Below are 18,281 nucleotides of genomic sequence, written 5' to 3'. Positions count from 1 at the left end.
CTGTCTGTGTGCCCGCTATATATACGTCATCACATATAGCCGAGTGGAGAAGAGGAGGAGGAGGCGGGGTTTGATGATGGATGGAGCAGCGGTGCCACGCCCCCCCCCCCCCACAACACACACACACACACCCCGCCCCTCCCCCCCCCCCCCCCCCCCCCCCAACTGCTCAGTCTGCTCTCCTCTCCCTGTATAGGTTCCTCTCGCTGGATGCTGCGACCCGAGCAGAGCTCCTGTGCGCTCGGGCTCTCGCAGCGGCTCAACGCGCCCCCCTCCCCCCCCCCCTCTACACCCCCCACCACCCCCCTAAAAAAAGAAAAGATAACACAAAAAAAAAAAAAAATGTCGCATCAGCTGAGCCTCTCCTGATCGCGCAGCAGCAGCAGCAGCGGCGTTTCTTTTCCCCCCAAACCCTATATAGAGAGAGTTCGGTCAAATTAAACGGGCTCTCACTTGACCGCCATCACCACCACCACCACCACCGACCGTGCACAGCCTGCCTGCAAGGCTGCATGCATGTCCCGCCGCCTGGGAGGTGTTTCAACGCCGGCGCAATCCTCGCTCTCTCTCTCTCCTCGCCTCGCCGCTGCAGAATCCCCGGCAGGCAGCCAGCCAGCCATCAGGTGACCGGACCGAACGGAATATTCCTCAGCAGCAGCACCGCATGGTTCATCTTTCACCGCTCCCTACTGCTGGACGCCAATCAAAAGGTCTCTCATATCATGTGCTATATAGTCGGTTTTATATGGGGCATGCTCGCAGATTAACGGGATTCTGCCTTTCCCGGCGCGCTTATAATATGTCCTTGAAGCTCGGCCTGTATGGTGAATCGGTGAGTTTTGGTGCGTATCCGCGTGCGTGACTGTATTTACCCCGCGTGTGCTTGCATGCATGAGCGCCGTTTTTTTTTGACAGGATGGCATAGCTTTAGTTTTGATACAGATTAATAAACGAGAGTTGTTAACAGGCCTTACGCAGATAGTTTTCACGACGCAGGTGAGCGAGGTATACCTACAGTATAGCCTATAGCAAACTGCGATAGGATTGTGTGTGTGCGCGCGTGCGTGCGCGCGTGCGTGCCTTGAAAAGCTAATGATTAGGCTATATGTCCATCATCCATCCATCCATGAATTAGTTCATTTATATTTCCGCACCTATATATATATATGTGCATCACTCATGTCTCATGGTGTCCTGTGGGAGATGTCAATTCATGGGACTGCGGTCCAACGTTTTTTTTTTCAGTGAGCAACACATTAGCCCAGTTGTTGCGTGCGTGCATGGCTTTCCCTGGATCCTGTGTGAAGCCTGCCTATACCTACTATTGGGCATGCAGGTTTGCGTTGTATATATAGGTTGTATCCTATACATATCGCTCTATAAGAAGACGGTAAGCAGTGCCGCCTGCAGCATTAAGCCAGGGTGGGATATCGGTCTGTTCTATATGGGCCTATATCTGGTGATGATCTTTGGGGGGGCGGGGGGGGGGGGGGGGGGGGGGGTCCTGCGAGACTGTCGGATTCAGGAAGGGTGTGAGTGAGGCCGTACCAGGCCCATGGTGGCCGAGCCGGTAACCTTGCGCATGGAACAGAGGGGAAGCAAGTGGCGCACGCTATAGAGCTCTCTCTCTCTCTCTCTCTCTCTCTCACACTCTCCCTCTCTCTCTCTCTCTCTCCCTGCACTGTTGCATAGCTCAATCGTCTGTTCGTGTGCGTGCGTGCTTTGCGTGCATGTGTCGGGGATGAGGAGGAGGAGGAGGAGGAGGAGAGGAGGAGGGATGAAGCTCAGACACGTCTGAAGGTGAACCAGGAAAGGTCGTTTTGTGTTGAAAAGGCACTGTTGCTCTCTGTCTGTTCTGGCATGGATGCACACTCTACGGGAGCATTATACACATGTGAGTGTCTGCATTTTGTATAGGCTATGCTATAGACCTATGTGTGTGTGTGTGTGTGTGTGTGTGTGTGTGTGTGTAATGTGTACGTGAGGGATCTTTCTTTTAAAGCCTCACCTCACATGCCTCACAAGTCTTTCTTTTATAGGCCTATATATATATATATATATATATACTCCAGTTTTAGGTGATATAAGTTGACCACCAGAACAGTAAAAACAAGAGAGATGTGTGTGGATGAGTGTGAGGTGAGTCGCTTACCACCGCAGCGTGACATCATGCTGTAGTTTTCGGTGGTCATCATTGCCACATAGTGACATCATGTGTTGTAGTTTTCTCGCGGCGTGACATCATGTTGTAGTTTTCTTGCGGCGTGACATCATGTTGTAGTTTTCGGTTGTCACCTTATCGCCTAAATCTGCAGAATGAATAGGCCTTTATAGCTTCACTTCACCTTTGGTCCTACAAGCACGACCACACACACACACACACACACACACACACACACACTGCACACACGCACACGCACACACACACACACACACCATCGTGCTGACTCGTTCAAGTGCGGTATGCTGTAGCGCAGTGGTTCCCAAAGTGGGGTCCGGGGACCCCCAGGGGTCCTTGAGGGAGTTCCAGGGCGGGACCCAGCTAAATGATAATTTGGAACCAAATGGACCCTTATGGGTCTGTAACTCAGAGAGTATACAAATGGAACCAAATTTGGTTCCATTTGTATATACACAGAGTTAAATTAGCATTGATTTTACAATATAAATTGGGGGTCCCAGAGATATAAATGCTATTAAATGGGGGTCCGTAGAGTAATATGCATGTCAAACTGGGGGGGTCCTTGAAATTAAACGGATTGAAAATCACTGCTAGAGCCGTAAAAGTCTTCTCATGGGGGTCCCTGCATGCAGGCATGTCTTTTCAAACGGGCTAATTAGTGTCAATTTGGGGGTCCTTGACGTGAAAGAGTTTGGTTAACCACTGCTGTGTATAGCGCCTACTGAGTATAGGCTACTGCTGTAGCGCCTATACTGAGTATAGGCTACTGCTGTAGCGCCTACTGAGTATAGGCTACTGCTGTAGCGCCTACTGAGTATAGGCTACTGCTGTAGCGCCTATACTGAGTATAGGCTACTGCTGTAGCGCCTATACTGAGTATAGGCTACTGCTGTAGCGCCTATACTGAGTATAGGCTACTGCTGTAGCGCCTACTGAGTATAGGCTATATACTGCAGTTATGTGGGCCTCGACAAATAGACGGCCCCAACTCTATAATGGCCCTGTCCACTGACTGTGTGGAATTCTAAGTGTGCTATTCCCGCTGGGCATTACAGAAAAGTGTGATTGGCAGAGCGCCAGGGAAAACCAGGAGCAGGCCGGCAGCAGCCCCAGATACAAGGCCCCCACCTAGAGGTGACCCCTCAGACGCCTGTCGGAAAAGTGGGACTGCATGCAGGTGCGCACAGGTGGCCCGCAAGACAGACCTATACTGTATTATGTATAGAGACACGCACGCGCATCGGCAAAAGGGACATATGGAGACACGTGTGCACACGCACGTGCACACGCACGTGCACACACTCACACACACACACACACACACACACACACACACACACACCTGCTCCTAGACCCAAATTGCCATAGTCACATATGCCGGAGTGTGCCAGCCAGAGATGTGCTGCCCCAGTGCACTGCAAATATATACAGTATGCACAATCGCACACGCATGCATGCATGGATTTATTCACATACTAATACAAGCATAATATATTCACATAAACAGGCAATCATGCATGCATGTATAGCCTACGCACTCACACGTACACACACACACAAACAAACACACACACATGCACGCGCACACTCATTGTAACACGATGCTAATCTGGGATCAAATGCTATGATGAGAATGAATCTCCTCTGCTCGCTCGGTCTGTCTCCGTTACCGTATGCTGCAGTGCTTTTCAACCCTTTTCATATCAAGGTCCATCATAGCGTTGGCATTTGAGCCACGCGGGACCACCATTTGATGACATATACAGTAATAGCCTCTCAGGCCAAAAATCTGTAGTTGTCATTGGATAAGATTGTGTCCACAATTCCATGCGCTGTATAGGCCGCTATTGACATTGGTATACCATAGGAGAGATAACAGGCAAACAAATAACAATTCTTCCACGTTCTATAATTGTGTAGACATTTTGACCTGAGATCAGATTCTAAAAATGTCTTCTGCATCCTGACAGCTCATATAGCGCGCCACTCGGTGGCGCGCTATATGAGCTTGTAGAACTGCTATTTTTCAATAAATAGCTAAAGCACGACATGATGCTAACACCAAAAGGGGTTCCCACCCAGAATGGGTTAACAACAATTCTACTCTTGAGAGCGTAAAATGAAACCAAGTGGACCCTTATACGGGGTTCATTTGGTTTCATTCTACGCTCTCAAGAGGTGGAACCACCTGCACCCTCCTCAAGGACCACTGGTTGAAAACTGTACTGCTCTGCTCATGCCATCTCATCTCATCCTTCATGCTGCCTCTGTAGACACATGACCTGAGAGAGTGGACTGCTCACTCCCCTTTTAAAAGGCTCAAATTGCTCTGACCCCCCTCAAGGAGAAACACATGCTATTCAGGACAGACGGGCAGTCCACTGAAGATAATGGTGACCTTTTGTCCGTCTGACTCTTTTTTGAGTGGTGCAAACCACTCCTACAACCAGCAAGCAATGTCCTTGTACTTGTTTGTGTGTGTGTCTGTGTGTGTGAGCATCAGTAAGCAATGTCCTTGTACTTGTTTGTGTGTCTGTGTGAGCATCAGTGGTGTGTGCGCATGCGTGCTGTGGTGACGTCAGGTCACCTACACGAGTCAGTGGGAGAGGGGGGGATCTGGGAGAAATGAGGAAGCGGCGCAATAAAAAAACTAGTGTTGACTAATCATTACATCTTGCTCTTATTTGCGCACGTACGCGAGTGTGTGTAGTGCCGTGCATGAACGCGCGCACGCACGTGTGTGTAGTGCCGTGCATGAACGCGGTATGCTCATATGCTGCGTCGTAGCCCGGTTCCATTGTTTTTTTATGAACGGTTCCGCAAACGGATCTCATCAGTCATAATTTAGCTCTGCTGTGTATGTGCAAGTGTGCATGCATACAAGCGGCTGTGGTGACGTCACGTCACCTACACGAGTCAGTGGGAGAGGGGGATCTGGGAGAAATGAGGAAGCGGCGCAATAAAACTAGTGTTGACTAATCATTACATCTTGCTCTTATTTTGAAGAGGAAGCTATTGCACGGGAAGTCTATTTCAGTTGTAAACAAGCTACTATGACACTCGCAAAAGTCCCAAAGTTTCGTTCTCCTCTCATAGTGGTATGTGGACCTGCAGCAGTAGGTGAGTAATTACTTTTATCTATGTTGGACGTTTGTGTTGCTGCATCATGAGCTTGGAGATCTGCTATTTTCAACTGTAAAGTACATTTTGATGTCAATTCTCTCGGTGTGTGTGTGCAGGGCTCGAAATTAACTTTTTTACTTGGTAGCACTGGTGCTCCCAAATTCAGAATGAAGAAGCACCAATCGATTTTTTACATTTTTTCTTATAATGTTCCTTTAAAAGCTGTGCTTTCATGTTCGACCGCTGATTTGAACCTGAGTGTTGCACTAGTTAACCACTGAGCTAATAGAGCCCGCCTGCTTGCTAAGGGCGATTATTATTAACCCATTTAGACCTGCAAACAGATTCTACAAATGTCTTCTAAATCAGTTTTCTGAAAAACCCATGTTTCTAGTATGTCAGTGGTTCTCAAACATTTTCATGTCAAGGACCCCCAAAATTATATGTAATTGGCCACCGACCCCCATCTGAAAATATGTTGTTCCGGGGACCCCACCCCCCAGAAGCACAGATTTTTGAGTGGTGCAACCACTCCTACAACCAGCTTGCAATGTCCTCGTACCTGTTTGTGTGTGTGTCTGTGTAAGCACGAGTATGTGACTTAATAATAGCAGTAGGGGGCGCCAGAAACAGTGAGAGGGGTAGTGTCTCTAATGAGAGAGAGTGAGAGAGAGAGAGAGAGAGAGAGAGAGGGGGGGGGGGGAATTGCACCACTCAGTTCACACGTGTGTGATTTTTTCATGTGCGTTTGTTTTGTGCGTGTGTGTGTGTGTGTGTGCGTGTGTGTGTGTGTGTGTGTGTGTGTGTGTGTGTGTGTGTGTGTGTGTGTGTGTGTGCGCATACACACACACACACGCGTGTGGTCCATTCCTGCGTGTGTGCATTCCTGCTTCTGTGTGTGTGAAGCTTATCACCGGGGGTAGAATGTTTAAATCTGCATCAAGTATCCTCATTGGGATGCGTGCGTGCATGCGTCACACCGACGGGTCGTGACAAAAGTGAATGAGCGAATGAGAATCGAGAGCATGTGTGTGTGTGTGTGTGTGTGTGTGTGTGATAGAATGTGTGAGCAAAAGAAAACCGTGGGCATGTTTTGTAGTTTATGTAAGGCTGCAGAGTGCAGACACACGCACAGCATATTAGGCCCAATAAGCCATGAGTAAACCGCGAGAGAGTGAGAGAGAGAAATGGCCTCGGGTGATACCAGATGATACTTGAAGAATGATGTCAGCACAAATATATACTCTGTGGCACGACACAGACGATAGATTAGAAGATCTACTACAAGCTCACAACAACGTGTCTGTCTGCGCTGCGTTGTGAGCTTCATGGAGGTTGACTATTTTCGCCCCCGAGGCATTGTTGCGCGACAACGTATATAACCCTGGCTGAACTTAAGTGATGGGAGAATGCGTTCTGGCTGAGCGTTATGAGGTCCGACAGAGGCAGTCAGTGAGAGACCGTGGGGTGGAGCAGAGAAATGCACGACTGGCCGAGTAAATAAATGATTGCAGTATAGCAGGAAGCAGACAGACATGTGGCACAGAGTGTGAGACCAAGATAAAAAGGAGTTTACTCAGGAGAGAGGGAGGGGAAAAAACTAAAACAACTAAAGAATGCATTGAAGGTTAAGCCAGGTAGACAGCAAAGATAATAAAGTAGAGAGATAGACTTATAGTCAGAAAGTCCACTATACACTCACATATCTTGTCTTCTTGATCGGTATATCCTTAAAGGTATTTTCAGTGATTTCACTTAATTCACTTTTTTTTGTTTTGTTGTGATAATCCTCCCTACTATAGTAGAGTCTGCTGACCATACAAGGAGTTCCTCCACATATCCCCAGTTAGGGGTAAAAAAACTGTAGGTTTAGTTTTTGGCTAGGTGGCCCAGCCTTCATCCAATCAGGATAGAGAGGGGCCTTCCACCAATCATGATCGAGCGGGGGCGGGCCTTAATCGGTGTGTGTGCTGTTGGGCCTGTCGCTTCTCCCCCCCCCCCCCCCCCCCCCCACTGTAGTGCGTGCATGTGCACATCTTGTCACCGGGGCGGACCAGGGTTTTTCCCCAAATCACCCGAATCACTGAATGCTCCTTTATCTATCCACCTTTAGAATAGGCCTATATATAGCCTGGGCCGTGGCTCAGAGGTCCAGGCACCTTGGCTGGTAATCCAGTCTGGCAGTGTGCCGCGGGTTCGACTCCCGATCCCGACGGCCTTTACTGCATGTCTTCCCATTTCCTGTCAGCCTACTGTCTGTCCCTCCATAAAAAAATAATAATAAAGGCGAAAGCCACATAGACATAGACACATAAATGCTGGTGGCTACATACTGTACATACATATGCATTCCCTAACAGACAGATACAGTATGTAGGAAAGATCTAATAAGCAATGCAGGGTGACTTTAGTGTTGTAACCAACGCCCTTACATCGCGTTACGTTACATAACGAAACTACTATTTGCAATAATTTGTAACCCGCTTTAGTTTAAAGCTTTACATTTCCCATTCCATAACGGCGTTATAATTACTGTGCGTGTTAACCGCGTTATGGCGTTATTATGTCAACTTCGCTCCGTGAGTCAGACTGTCATACAGGCGTCTCTGTGCTGTTGGCAAGATTAAAAAAATAATAAAGCCCCGACTGTCTGCGGAGTTTATTTCTCCTGCCTTCTGTGTGAGTTATTTATCCTTCCAAGCCCACTATCCTGCGTCTACTACATCCTGTAGTTCACTTAAGAAATAAAAGTATTTTTATAAGTAGCTTTTATTTTGAAGAGGAAGAGGAAGTTGTTTCGGTTGTAGCCAGCTGCCATGACAGTCTAGTAGTCTACTACTCGACTAGAAGTGCCGGGTGATAGTGGAATAATAACAACATGCTTTTAGCCAAAGTTCATAAAAACCGCATGCGTCTATGACTTAAACAATGTAGGCTAAACACTTTGGAATGACGTTAAACATGGTATATCCTCCGTGGCGACGTCATTAGGTGAGTAATGAATTGTTAAGTTTCATAGTATCATTCATCATCAACAACAGGCTGTTGATGCCCCCCAAAATGAACAGGTTACAGCCTAAAGGATTCTCATTCTGTTACTGTCACTGCCTGCAAGGATGGCCGCCGTGCCATTTCTTATAAACTCTCTAATTCATACGTGGGTCGTCGTGGGTCCACGTGGAGTTGTTGTTGTTGTTCATGCGCCACGGTGCGCGGCGTGGAGAGGGCATCAGAGCGCAGAGCAACAGCCTAGTAATAGTATGGCATATGGTCTGTACTCTGACGGTGGAGTCTGTTCCTTGGTCAGCAAAATACCAGTGAAAGCAGGGCCAATGTGCAGAAATACATTTTCCAAATACCTGAACAGTGAATATTCTAAAATGGAAGATGAGCTCAAAAATACATTTGATGAATTAGAATATCTCTATATCACTGCAGATATATGGATTCATTTTGTATTTGATTATTATAAAAAATAATTGAAGGCAAGTTGAGGCTACAATAAAGATGCCTGTCAAAATTCCTGAACATGTTTTATTGTTCCACTACATTTCATAATGTTAAGAGGGAGTTGTCTTTTCTCTTTACTGTGCGACAGAACAAAAAAACCTTCTTTTAAGTTTTAAATCGTTTTTTATATTATTATTTTTTAAAGTAAAGTAAAGTAAAGTAGTTACTTTCATAATTGAATGTAAAGTAAAGTAACAAATTACTTTTCTAGATAAGTAACAATAACTATAATTCCTTACTTTTTAAAAGTAACTTCCCCAACACTACATGCTTGAACTAACACATCCAGTACACTTTATATCTGTGCAGCATTTGGTCACATTTGTACACTGTCAGTTAAATGAACACTCAGGATTTGACTGTGTAAAGAGGGATGTTGATTGATTGAATACTTTATTAGCTGTCACAGTCACGGACCTTCGTTGTAGATTCTAGGTCTTGCATTCCTATGTATTGTTTGTTTTCATGGTCCTATGTCGCTCCGGTCCATAGCCTATTGCTATGGCCGATTAAATCCCTTGCTGTCGTTGCATTAAGGCTATGCCACTCTCGGCTTCCTGCCCTCGCATGAAATTGCAGACCAGCCTCTCCTCTGTAGCGGAAATAAAAAGAACGTTTTCGCTATACTCACCAATACAAAGAAGGGTTGTGTCATTACAAAGCCTATATACTTCCCTTATAGTGGACGCACTCTGAGCCCCCCCCACCACACGTATAAAATGTACTCTTTTTGCCAGAAAGGGATTTTATTTCACCGGAAGGACAAATCTTGTCTATGAGGTTCTCTCGGCAATATCGGTGGAGTAACTAAAGGTATTTTTTCTTTCCGGCCAAAAAGTGCATTGTATATGTGGTGGTGTGGTGTGGTGTGGTGTGATGGGGGGCTCAGAGTGCGATTAAGATTGTATTATCTGTTCTGTTCACCTATAATCGAACACCATGGGTTTGATCACCATGACCTGCCTGGCTGTCCTGCTTTTGGGTCCTCACTAGAACATGAAAACAGTACAGCAGTACAGCAAACACAATGCCAAAAGTATATACCACAAAAAAAGCCATGGGGGAGTGGGAATTGTAGTCCCATTAACCCATTTAGACCCGAGGACGATTCTACAAAATGTCTTCTAAATCCTGAAAAAATTTCAGTGGTTCTCAAACATTTTCATGTCAAGGACCCCCAAGATTATTTGTAATTGGCAAAGATTTGCACTACATTTTCACGATAAAATAAAAAAATAGCAGACCTACCAAGCTCATAGCACGCCACTCGGTGGCGCGCTATGAGCTTGTAGATCTGCTATTTTTCAATAGCTAAAGGATAACATAATGCTTAAAACATAATGCTTAAAACACCCGCCCAGAATGGGTTAAACATCAACATACACTAAAACAATGGACAGAGAAGAAAGACAGGAGACAACTGGTGGTATAAGCAAAAGGGGGAGACGAGTGAATACTTGATGATATAACGATTAATATTATAGTTGTGATGCTTTATTTTCATTTCATTGCCGTGAAATGCCAGAATGCATGGATTCGGCCTATACGTTGTGTACGGTATACAGTCAGCTCTAATCTCCCATTTGGAGTGAATTGTTGTCTTCTCATAACGTGGTCGAATGAAAGGGAGACAGTCCTTTTCCGCCACAGCGTACACACAACTCGGTGTCATGTTTGAATTTGAATTGAATGGACTCGCAAACGTCGCCCTGACACTCTCATTCTGGACACTTTCCTTTTGGTTTTCACTCCATTATACAAGTGTTCTGCAAAGTCCCACGCGTCATATGCTGACGTGGTCGAAAGGGAGAAAGATGTAGCGGAGCCTGAACACCGATATACAACATATCCACAGTTGTGTTCATATTCTATAATAGAGGGCATGCGCGTGCATAAAGTGAGTGGCAAATAGAGTGGCAAAGTGAGTCGCAAAGTGAGTTTAATATAGTTTAAGGTCGTTTAGTGCAATCAGACAGGACTTTTCTGTTTGGATGTATGGGCTTGTCAAGGCTAGAAAGTAGTTTTTTAAGTGGTGCAACCACTTCTACATCCAGCATGCAATGTCCATGTACCTGTGTACCTGTTTGTGTACCTGTGTGAGCACGAGTGGTGTGCCCCATGCGTGAAATTGGAACGAGAGAAGTATGTGACATGGCTGCCACCTGCTGGACGCAAACGATACAGAGAAGAAATTGGAACGACACAGAGAAGAAATTGGAATGATACAAATTGGAACGATACAGAGAACCAATAGACGGGAGTTGCACCACTTGGTTCACACTGGTGTAGGCGTTCCTGCATAACCTCCGGGCAGTGACGTAGAGTCTGTGGGGGCCCGGGGGGCCAGGGGCCCCCATGAGGAATTGGACCTGAATATATATATATATATTCGCCTCGGTTTGTCCCGTTTGTACGGGTGTGGACCGCGTTGCCTGTCCCTTGTACACATGCAGATCAGACATTGAAATGCTAATCTGGGTGCTTGTTTTCACCTGCCAGGTATGGGTATATGCATGCATACAGTACTGTACTCTGCCTATAGGCTATACTCGTTCACATTATGAAACCACCACCACCAGCCAGAACACCCTGGCTGGCAACAGCGATGCCAGCCGGCCGTTGAAACCCTCCGCCGTCCCAGCGACAGTTCTACAGAACCTGCCGAGGCGGACAGGACTATAGCCTGCAAAATCATGGCATTTAAACATGCTCTTCTGTTTATGATCTAAACCCAGTGACACGTCGGTGACCCCCATGACCATTACAAAAACATTTCGTCTCTGCCTCCGGGTATGATGATGATGTCACGCGCATATCCCTCTATATACACCATAGGTCGCGTGCACCCATCCGCCTGCGTGACGGCAGACTGCTGGGCGAGTGCTGGCGCTTTGGCATGAGGAGGTCAGATCCACATAAGAACAGGTCATGCTCCATATATGGAGATCTACTAAGGGTGGCAGCGGGGGCAGTGTCTTGACGTGTAGACTAGAGGGTTTGATGAGGTCTGTCCATATATGGAGTGTGTATTGAGTGTACAGGGTTTGATGGGGGCCCAGGTAGGGCCGGGCCTTACGTTTCGGGCCTGTTGAGAACGGTTGCCGGGCGTGGCTGCACTAATAACTTTGGGGCAGGCCCATCTAGAGTAGTATCAGTCCAAAGGGAGACATCGAAGAGGAAGGGGGAAGGATCAACATATGGAATGTCACAACAGGTCAGCTCCATATATGGAGATGGAGGCGTGATATCACGAGGCGTGACCATATATGGAGGCGTGATGTCACGAGGCGTGACCATATATGGAGGCGTGATGTCACGAGGCGCGACCATATATGGAGGTATGATGTCACGAGGCGTGGCCATATATGGAGGCGTGATGTCACGAGGCGTGGCCATATATGGAGGCGTGATGTCACGAGGCATGACCATATATGGAGGCGTGATGTGACACACGGAAATGCAGGTTTTCATAGTAAATGCGACCTACGCTCGCAAACATTGGTTCATTCTATTGGTGAGTTATACTGAACCATATGTTTATTAACTCCTCATGACTAATCACTATGCCAGTACTGGCTCCAATACATTACTGTTGGCTGTGTGGTTCATATAGGTTAGTGTGTATTGGTCATCAAATTGCTAATGTATCATAAATCGAAATATAAATTAGGCTTAAAGGTATAGTGTAAGTGATCTTTTTTGGTTAAAACAACACGTTTTTGTATATTTTATCTGCTCATTTATTTGTGTATAATCACGACCAATTTTTAATCTGTGCGAGTTCTTTGATTGGACAAAATAGGCATCCCGATCTGAAAATGCATGTTCTGCGTACGAAAGAGCCAATCAGAGACAGGGAGACTTCTGTTACTGAAAAGACATTATACGGTATATCGTATATACTATCAGAATATGGAGCTATTGAACACTTATTTGAACAAAGTGTTTGTTATAACTGCTGCCCTATAGAGCGTTGCAGTCCCTCCCCCTTTCAGAACGACGAGTGGCCCAGGAAATAAATCCCAATGCATTTTCCTCATAGGCATTTCTTAAAGTATTTATTTAAAGACGGTTACGCCGCGGACAAAGCCAACTCGGATCGTGACGAATCATGACAATGAACACAATGTTTTGGGGCGATCAAATATTTTATAAAGAAGAAAAACAAAACAAATAGTGTTGTCTCCTGCCTTTATTTTCTTCTTTCTAATGATTTGATCGTGTCGCGGTACCGAGAACTGGCGGACCCAAATGCAGACACAGACAAAAGTTCGACAGTCGACAAGGGTGTTTATTGAAAAACAAACTGGCAGGCAGGCAGAGCAGAGCAAACAGGCTGGTCAGAGCAAGGGCTGGCAGGCAGGCAGGCAGGCAGGCAGGTGTGGTCTGAGGAGGAGGAGAGGAGATCGGTGAGAACAGGCAAAATGCAAAAACTAGAAAACTGAAGTTCACTGCAGGAACAAACACTGGCATAATACTGGCTAGAAAGTCTACTACCACTGTGGTTGATTTAACAATCTGGCGCTGGTGATGTGGGAAGGCCGGGTCTTTATAGGCTGCAGGAGTTGATGAGCTGATGGCAGGCAGGAGCGTAGATTGGAGACTGGAAACAGGTGAGCCAAGTGATAAATGGAGCCAAGCCAACGCCCACACACACGCCCACACATAACACAGACACTGACAAGACAGAGACAGACAAGAAAACCACAGCCCTGCCTGGGACTGTGACAGATCGGCCCAAAATATTGTGTTCATTGTCATGATTTGTCACGATCCGAGTTGGCTTTGTCCGCGGCGTAACCGTCTTTAAATAAATACTTTAAAGAAATGCCTATGAGGAAAATGAACGGCGATTTCTTTCCCGGGTCTCTCGAGGGGGCGGGACTGTGACGCTCTATATGACGTGATTTCAAAAGCCAGGCATTGGAGTGGCTATAGCGCCCCTCAAAAACCTCACTTACGGCCCAGGCCGTGGCGTAACGGTCTGGGCACCGGACTGGTGATCCAGTCGCGGTGTGCCGCGGGTTCGACTCCTGAGCCCGACACGGCCTTTACCGCATGTCATCCCCCCATCTCTCTCCCGTTTCCTGTCAGCCTACTGTCTGTCCCTTAAAAAATCAATAAAAGGCGTAAGCCGCAAAAAAATATTAAAAAAAAAAAAAAGAAAACCTCACTTACCCCATTTTGGGGTGTTAACATTACATTACGTTTTAGCTATTGAAAAATAGCAGATCTACAAGCTCATAGCGCGCCACCGAGTGGCGCGCTACGAGCTTGTAGGTCTGCTATTTTTGAAAAAATCGACTGACACAGAAACATAGCTTTTTCAGAAAACCGTCAGGATGTATAGAAGACCTTTTTAGAATCTGATCTCAGGTCAGAACGGGTTAACTTACCTATAAGGTCACCTTCTGTCTCGTGTGTGTCTTCCTCTCTCTCTCCAGCCTCCTGTGGTATACAGCAAGCGCTGACCCCTGACCTGACCGATGTTTCAGCAGCAGCAGCTGCCCCTCCCTCCCTCCCTCCCTCTGCCCTCTCTGTGCTAGTCGCTCTGTCCGTCCGTCCGTCCGTCCGTCCGTTATCCCTCCGTCTGTCCAGGGGGCCAGGCGGCCGTCTGACCGCGCGGAGCGGAGGGTGACCACGAGGAGACGGCGAGAGGAAAAGCTGGATTCATCTAGACGGCGCCCTTCCAAACCACTCCTGATCCCCCCTCACCCTCCTCCTCCTCCTCCTCCTCCTCCTCCCATGGAGAAATAGAGGCCACTCGTTCAGTGGCAGAGAGGCGAAGAGGAGGAGACGAATAGGAGTGGACGAAGAAGAACGCACACACGTTAAGACCAAATCCCCACACCCAGCTGCAGAGAAGAAAGTGTCCACCAAGACCTCACGCACTCTTTTCACTTTTGAGTGAAAAGAGTGAGAAAGTCAGAGAGAAGAGAGAGAGAGTGTGTGTGTGTGTGTGTGTGTGTGTGTGTGTGTGTGTGTGTGTGTGTGTGTGTGTGTGTGTGTGTGCACGTGTGCGCGCGTGCACTTGCTTGCGTGCACACGTGCGTGCGTGTGTGTGCACGCGTGTTTGCGTGTGAGCGCGAGAGTTTGACAGATGAGATACACAAGCGGAACCTCTTCACCAGCCAAACCACAGGTGGAGTGACTTAGGACTACAAGGAGAGAGGAGGAGTGGACTACAAGGAGAGAGGAGGAGTGGACTACAAGGAGAGAGGAGGAGTGGACTAGAGAGAGCCCGTCAGCATGTCAACGACAGCCACTATGGGGCCCGGGGAGATGGCGAACAGCGCGGTGGAATTCTACCCCAAGGGGAAAAGGGGAGGTGGAGGGCGGGCGGATGGGAACGGGAAAACAGGGGGAGAGTTCGGGGTCACGGTGATGGAGCTACGGGAGCTGATGGAGCTGCGAGGCCCAGATGCCATCCAGACCATCCAGGAGAACTATGGAGACACAGAGGGCCTCTGCCAGAGAGTGCAGTCCAATACCGTTGATGGTGAGTAGACACTATAGACACTCAATGGATGGATGAGTGGGGTACATACATGGATGGGTGGAAGGATACCAGGTGGGTGGTTGGTTACATGGATGGGTGTGTACATGGGTACATGGAATGGATGGATGGATGGATGAACAGACAGATGGATGGATGGAGGCAGTGTAAAAAAATCTACAATTGTGTTTTCTTTTGAGAGTGATGGAAAAGTGTTTGGTGCCCAGAGCCATGGGAAGGTATTTACAGTAAAAGGTTTTTGGTGCCCAGAGCCACAGGAAGGTATTTACAGTAAAAAGTGTTTGGTGCCCAGGGCCACAGGAAGGTATTTATAGTCAAAAGTGTTTGGTGCCCAGGGCCACGGGAAGAAATTTACAGTAAAAAGTGTTTGGTGCCCAGGGCCACAGGAAGAAATTTACAGTAAAAAGTGTTTGGTGCCCAGGGCCACGGGAAGGTATTTACAGTAAAAAAGTTTTTGGTGCCCAGAGCCACGGGAAGGTATTTACAGTAAAAAGTGTTTGGTGCCCAGAGCCACGGGAAGGTATTTACAGTAAAAAGTGTTTGGTGCCCAGAGCCACGGGAAGTAACCTGACTTTGCCAGATGGGGGCGGTATTGGGTAACCATGTTCCCCAACACAGCAACCATCTGGGATCTCTCAGGGAGTTCAGCTAACACCGAACCGCTCCGTGGTCTAACCAATCAGCGTGAGCTAAGGGCGGGATATGTGCGAAACCGGATGTGAAGCTATATAGACACGTCAATATGATTGGTTGTGTTTGCACGCCCACACGGTGATAGACAGACGGTCCCATCCAGTCATCTACCAATAGTGGAGGATATTAAGTCAATATTTCATGAGAATCGTTCACTTTATGGTACAAGCACCAAAATTGGCACACGAGTGCTTCGGAACCTACTCTCTCAGAAAAGTACGTTGTCCACTTGAAAAAACAAAATGGACACCATTTTTCAAGATGGCCGCCAAATGAAAAAGGCCTTTTGTGGTGGTTCTGGACAACCGTGGGTCCGACCGACTCGAGACCGGGCACTGCACTCCCTGTGGGCGTGTGGAACGTGTGTGTCGAATTTGAAGTCGGTGGGGCGAACGGTTCTCAAGTTACGTGGATTACAGACGTACACACACACAGAATTTGTGCAATTAGCAGATCATTGGAACGGTTGTTCGCTTGGTGATACAAGCGTGACATTTGCCGTGAACATTCCTTTGGTCAACTCTTTAACTTTTTAAACCGAGCCATCCAAAAATCCAATATGGCGGTGATATTTCAAGATGGCCACCAAAATTAGACTGGTTTTGCATTTCAGCATATATTTGGCTATACCTTTGTGATGTACTGTACCATACTACTGTATAATACTGTACGGCACTGTAGGGCATCATACTGTACCATACTGTACTGTACTGTACAGTACCATACCGTACCATACTGTACTGTACCGTACTGTACCGTACTGCATGGTACCATACTGTACCGTACTGTACCATACTGTACCGTACCTTACTGTATGGTATCATACTGTATCATACTGTACCATACTGTACTGTACCATACTGTACCATACTGCATGGTACCATACTGTACCGTACTGTACCTTACTGTATGGTATCATACTGTACCATACTGTACCATACTGTACTGTACTGTACCGTACTGTACCGTACTGTACTTTACTGTACTGTACTTTACTGTACTGTACTGTACTGTACCGTAGCGTACTGTACTGTACTGTACGGCACGGCATCATACTGTACTGTACCATACTTTATGGTATCATACTGTACCATGCCGTACCGCACGTTACTGTACCGTACTGTACTTTACCATACTGTACTGTAACATACTATAGTGTACTGTACAGTACCGTGTGTGTGTGTGTGTGTGTGTGTGTGTGTGTGTGCATGTGCAGGGAAAAGGGGAGGGGTCGGTTAATGTGGAAATTGTAATGTAATTTGTGTCACAGTGAAATGTTGTGCAATAACAGTATGTCATACAAAAGCAATATTTGTACAGTAAATATGACATGGATGCAATGTAGTGCAGATGGATTTCTGTGGCATGCATCACTTTTTTGTGCATAGAGAGATGTGTGCTAACGGAGTGATTTGGTAGGAGAAGTCGGACGGATAAACGGACATATTGCTTTGCATCCCCTATAGTAGTAGGATCTAGGATGAGCATCAAAACTATATATTTTAAATACTTTTCATTAGCACATGCTTGAATTTTACATTCCATAGGGCTGGACCACACATGGACCCCATTTGGTTTTGTTTTCTGCATCTTCCTCTGTGACCTGCCACCTTCATGTCATCTCTCACAGCATCCTTAAACCTCGTCTGCATCCTCTTACCTGGCAGCTACATCTTCAGCATCCTTCTCCCAATGTACCCTCATCCCTCCTTTTCACATGTCTAAACCATCTCAACCTCACCTCTCTTGCTTTATCCCCAAACCTTCTAACCTGGGCTGATCCTCTAATTCAGTAATTTCTGATAATGTCCTTCCTTTTCACTCCTAATGAGAACCATAGCATCCTTAATTCTGCCACCTCCAGCTGTGCCTCCTTTTCACCAGTGCCACCGTTTCCAACCGTACGGCATGACTGGTCTCACTACCATCGTATACATCTTCCCTCTCACTGGTAGCCTTCTGTCACAAATATTTCCTGACCCATACTATGTCCCATATTCTCAATTCATTGGCTTCTCTTGCTAGAACATTTCCATCTCTATACTCACCTTAACCTGTTACACTACTGTCTACTGTCTGGTCAATTGGTACAAATAATTTTCTCCCTCCTTCACCATCTCTCTTTGCACTTACTGTACATCTCAAATAGCCCTGACCACTTCTTAGCCCACACCACCTGACATCACATCTCTCTCTTCTTACAAATCATCTAAAAAAAACCCCAATGGGCATTGCCCATTGACATATATTCAAGTC

The 18,281-nt window shown here is 46.8% G+C and overlaps 1 protein-coding gene across 1 annotated transcript in view; it reads left to right on the top strand.

The window, feature by feature from the left end:
• Positions 1 to 15,064: 15,064 nt before the first annotated feature.
• Positions 15,065 to 18,281, top strand: part of atp2b3b (ATPase plasma membrane Ca2+ transporting 3b) — a gene marked incomplete at both ends in the record, with an annotated part of 60,181 nt that continues 56,964 nt past the window's right edge. Inside the window, one exon of the mRNA XM_083768839.1 lies at positions 15,065 to 15,314. Coding sequence (XP_083624965.1) covers positions 15,065 to 15,314 — 250 coding nt within the window. The remainder of the gene's footprint in view (positions 15,315 to 18,281) is intronic.

Source organism: Protomyctophum parallelum, assembly GCF_964188405.1.
Source record: "Protomyctophum parallelum genome assembly, chromosome: 7".
NCBI lineage: Eukaryota > Metazoa > Chordata > Actinopteri > Myctophiformes > Myctophidae > Protomyctophum > Protomyctophum parallelum.
The sequence above is the reverse complement of the archived record's forward strand: the minus strand, read 5'-3'. Positions and strand labels throughout refer to the sequence as shown.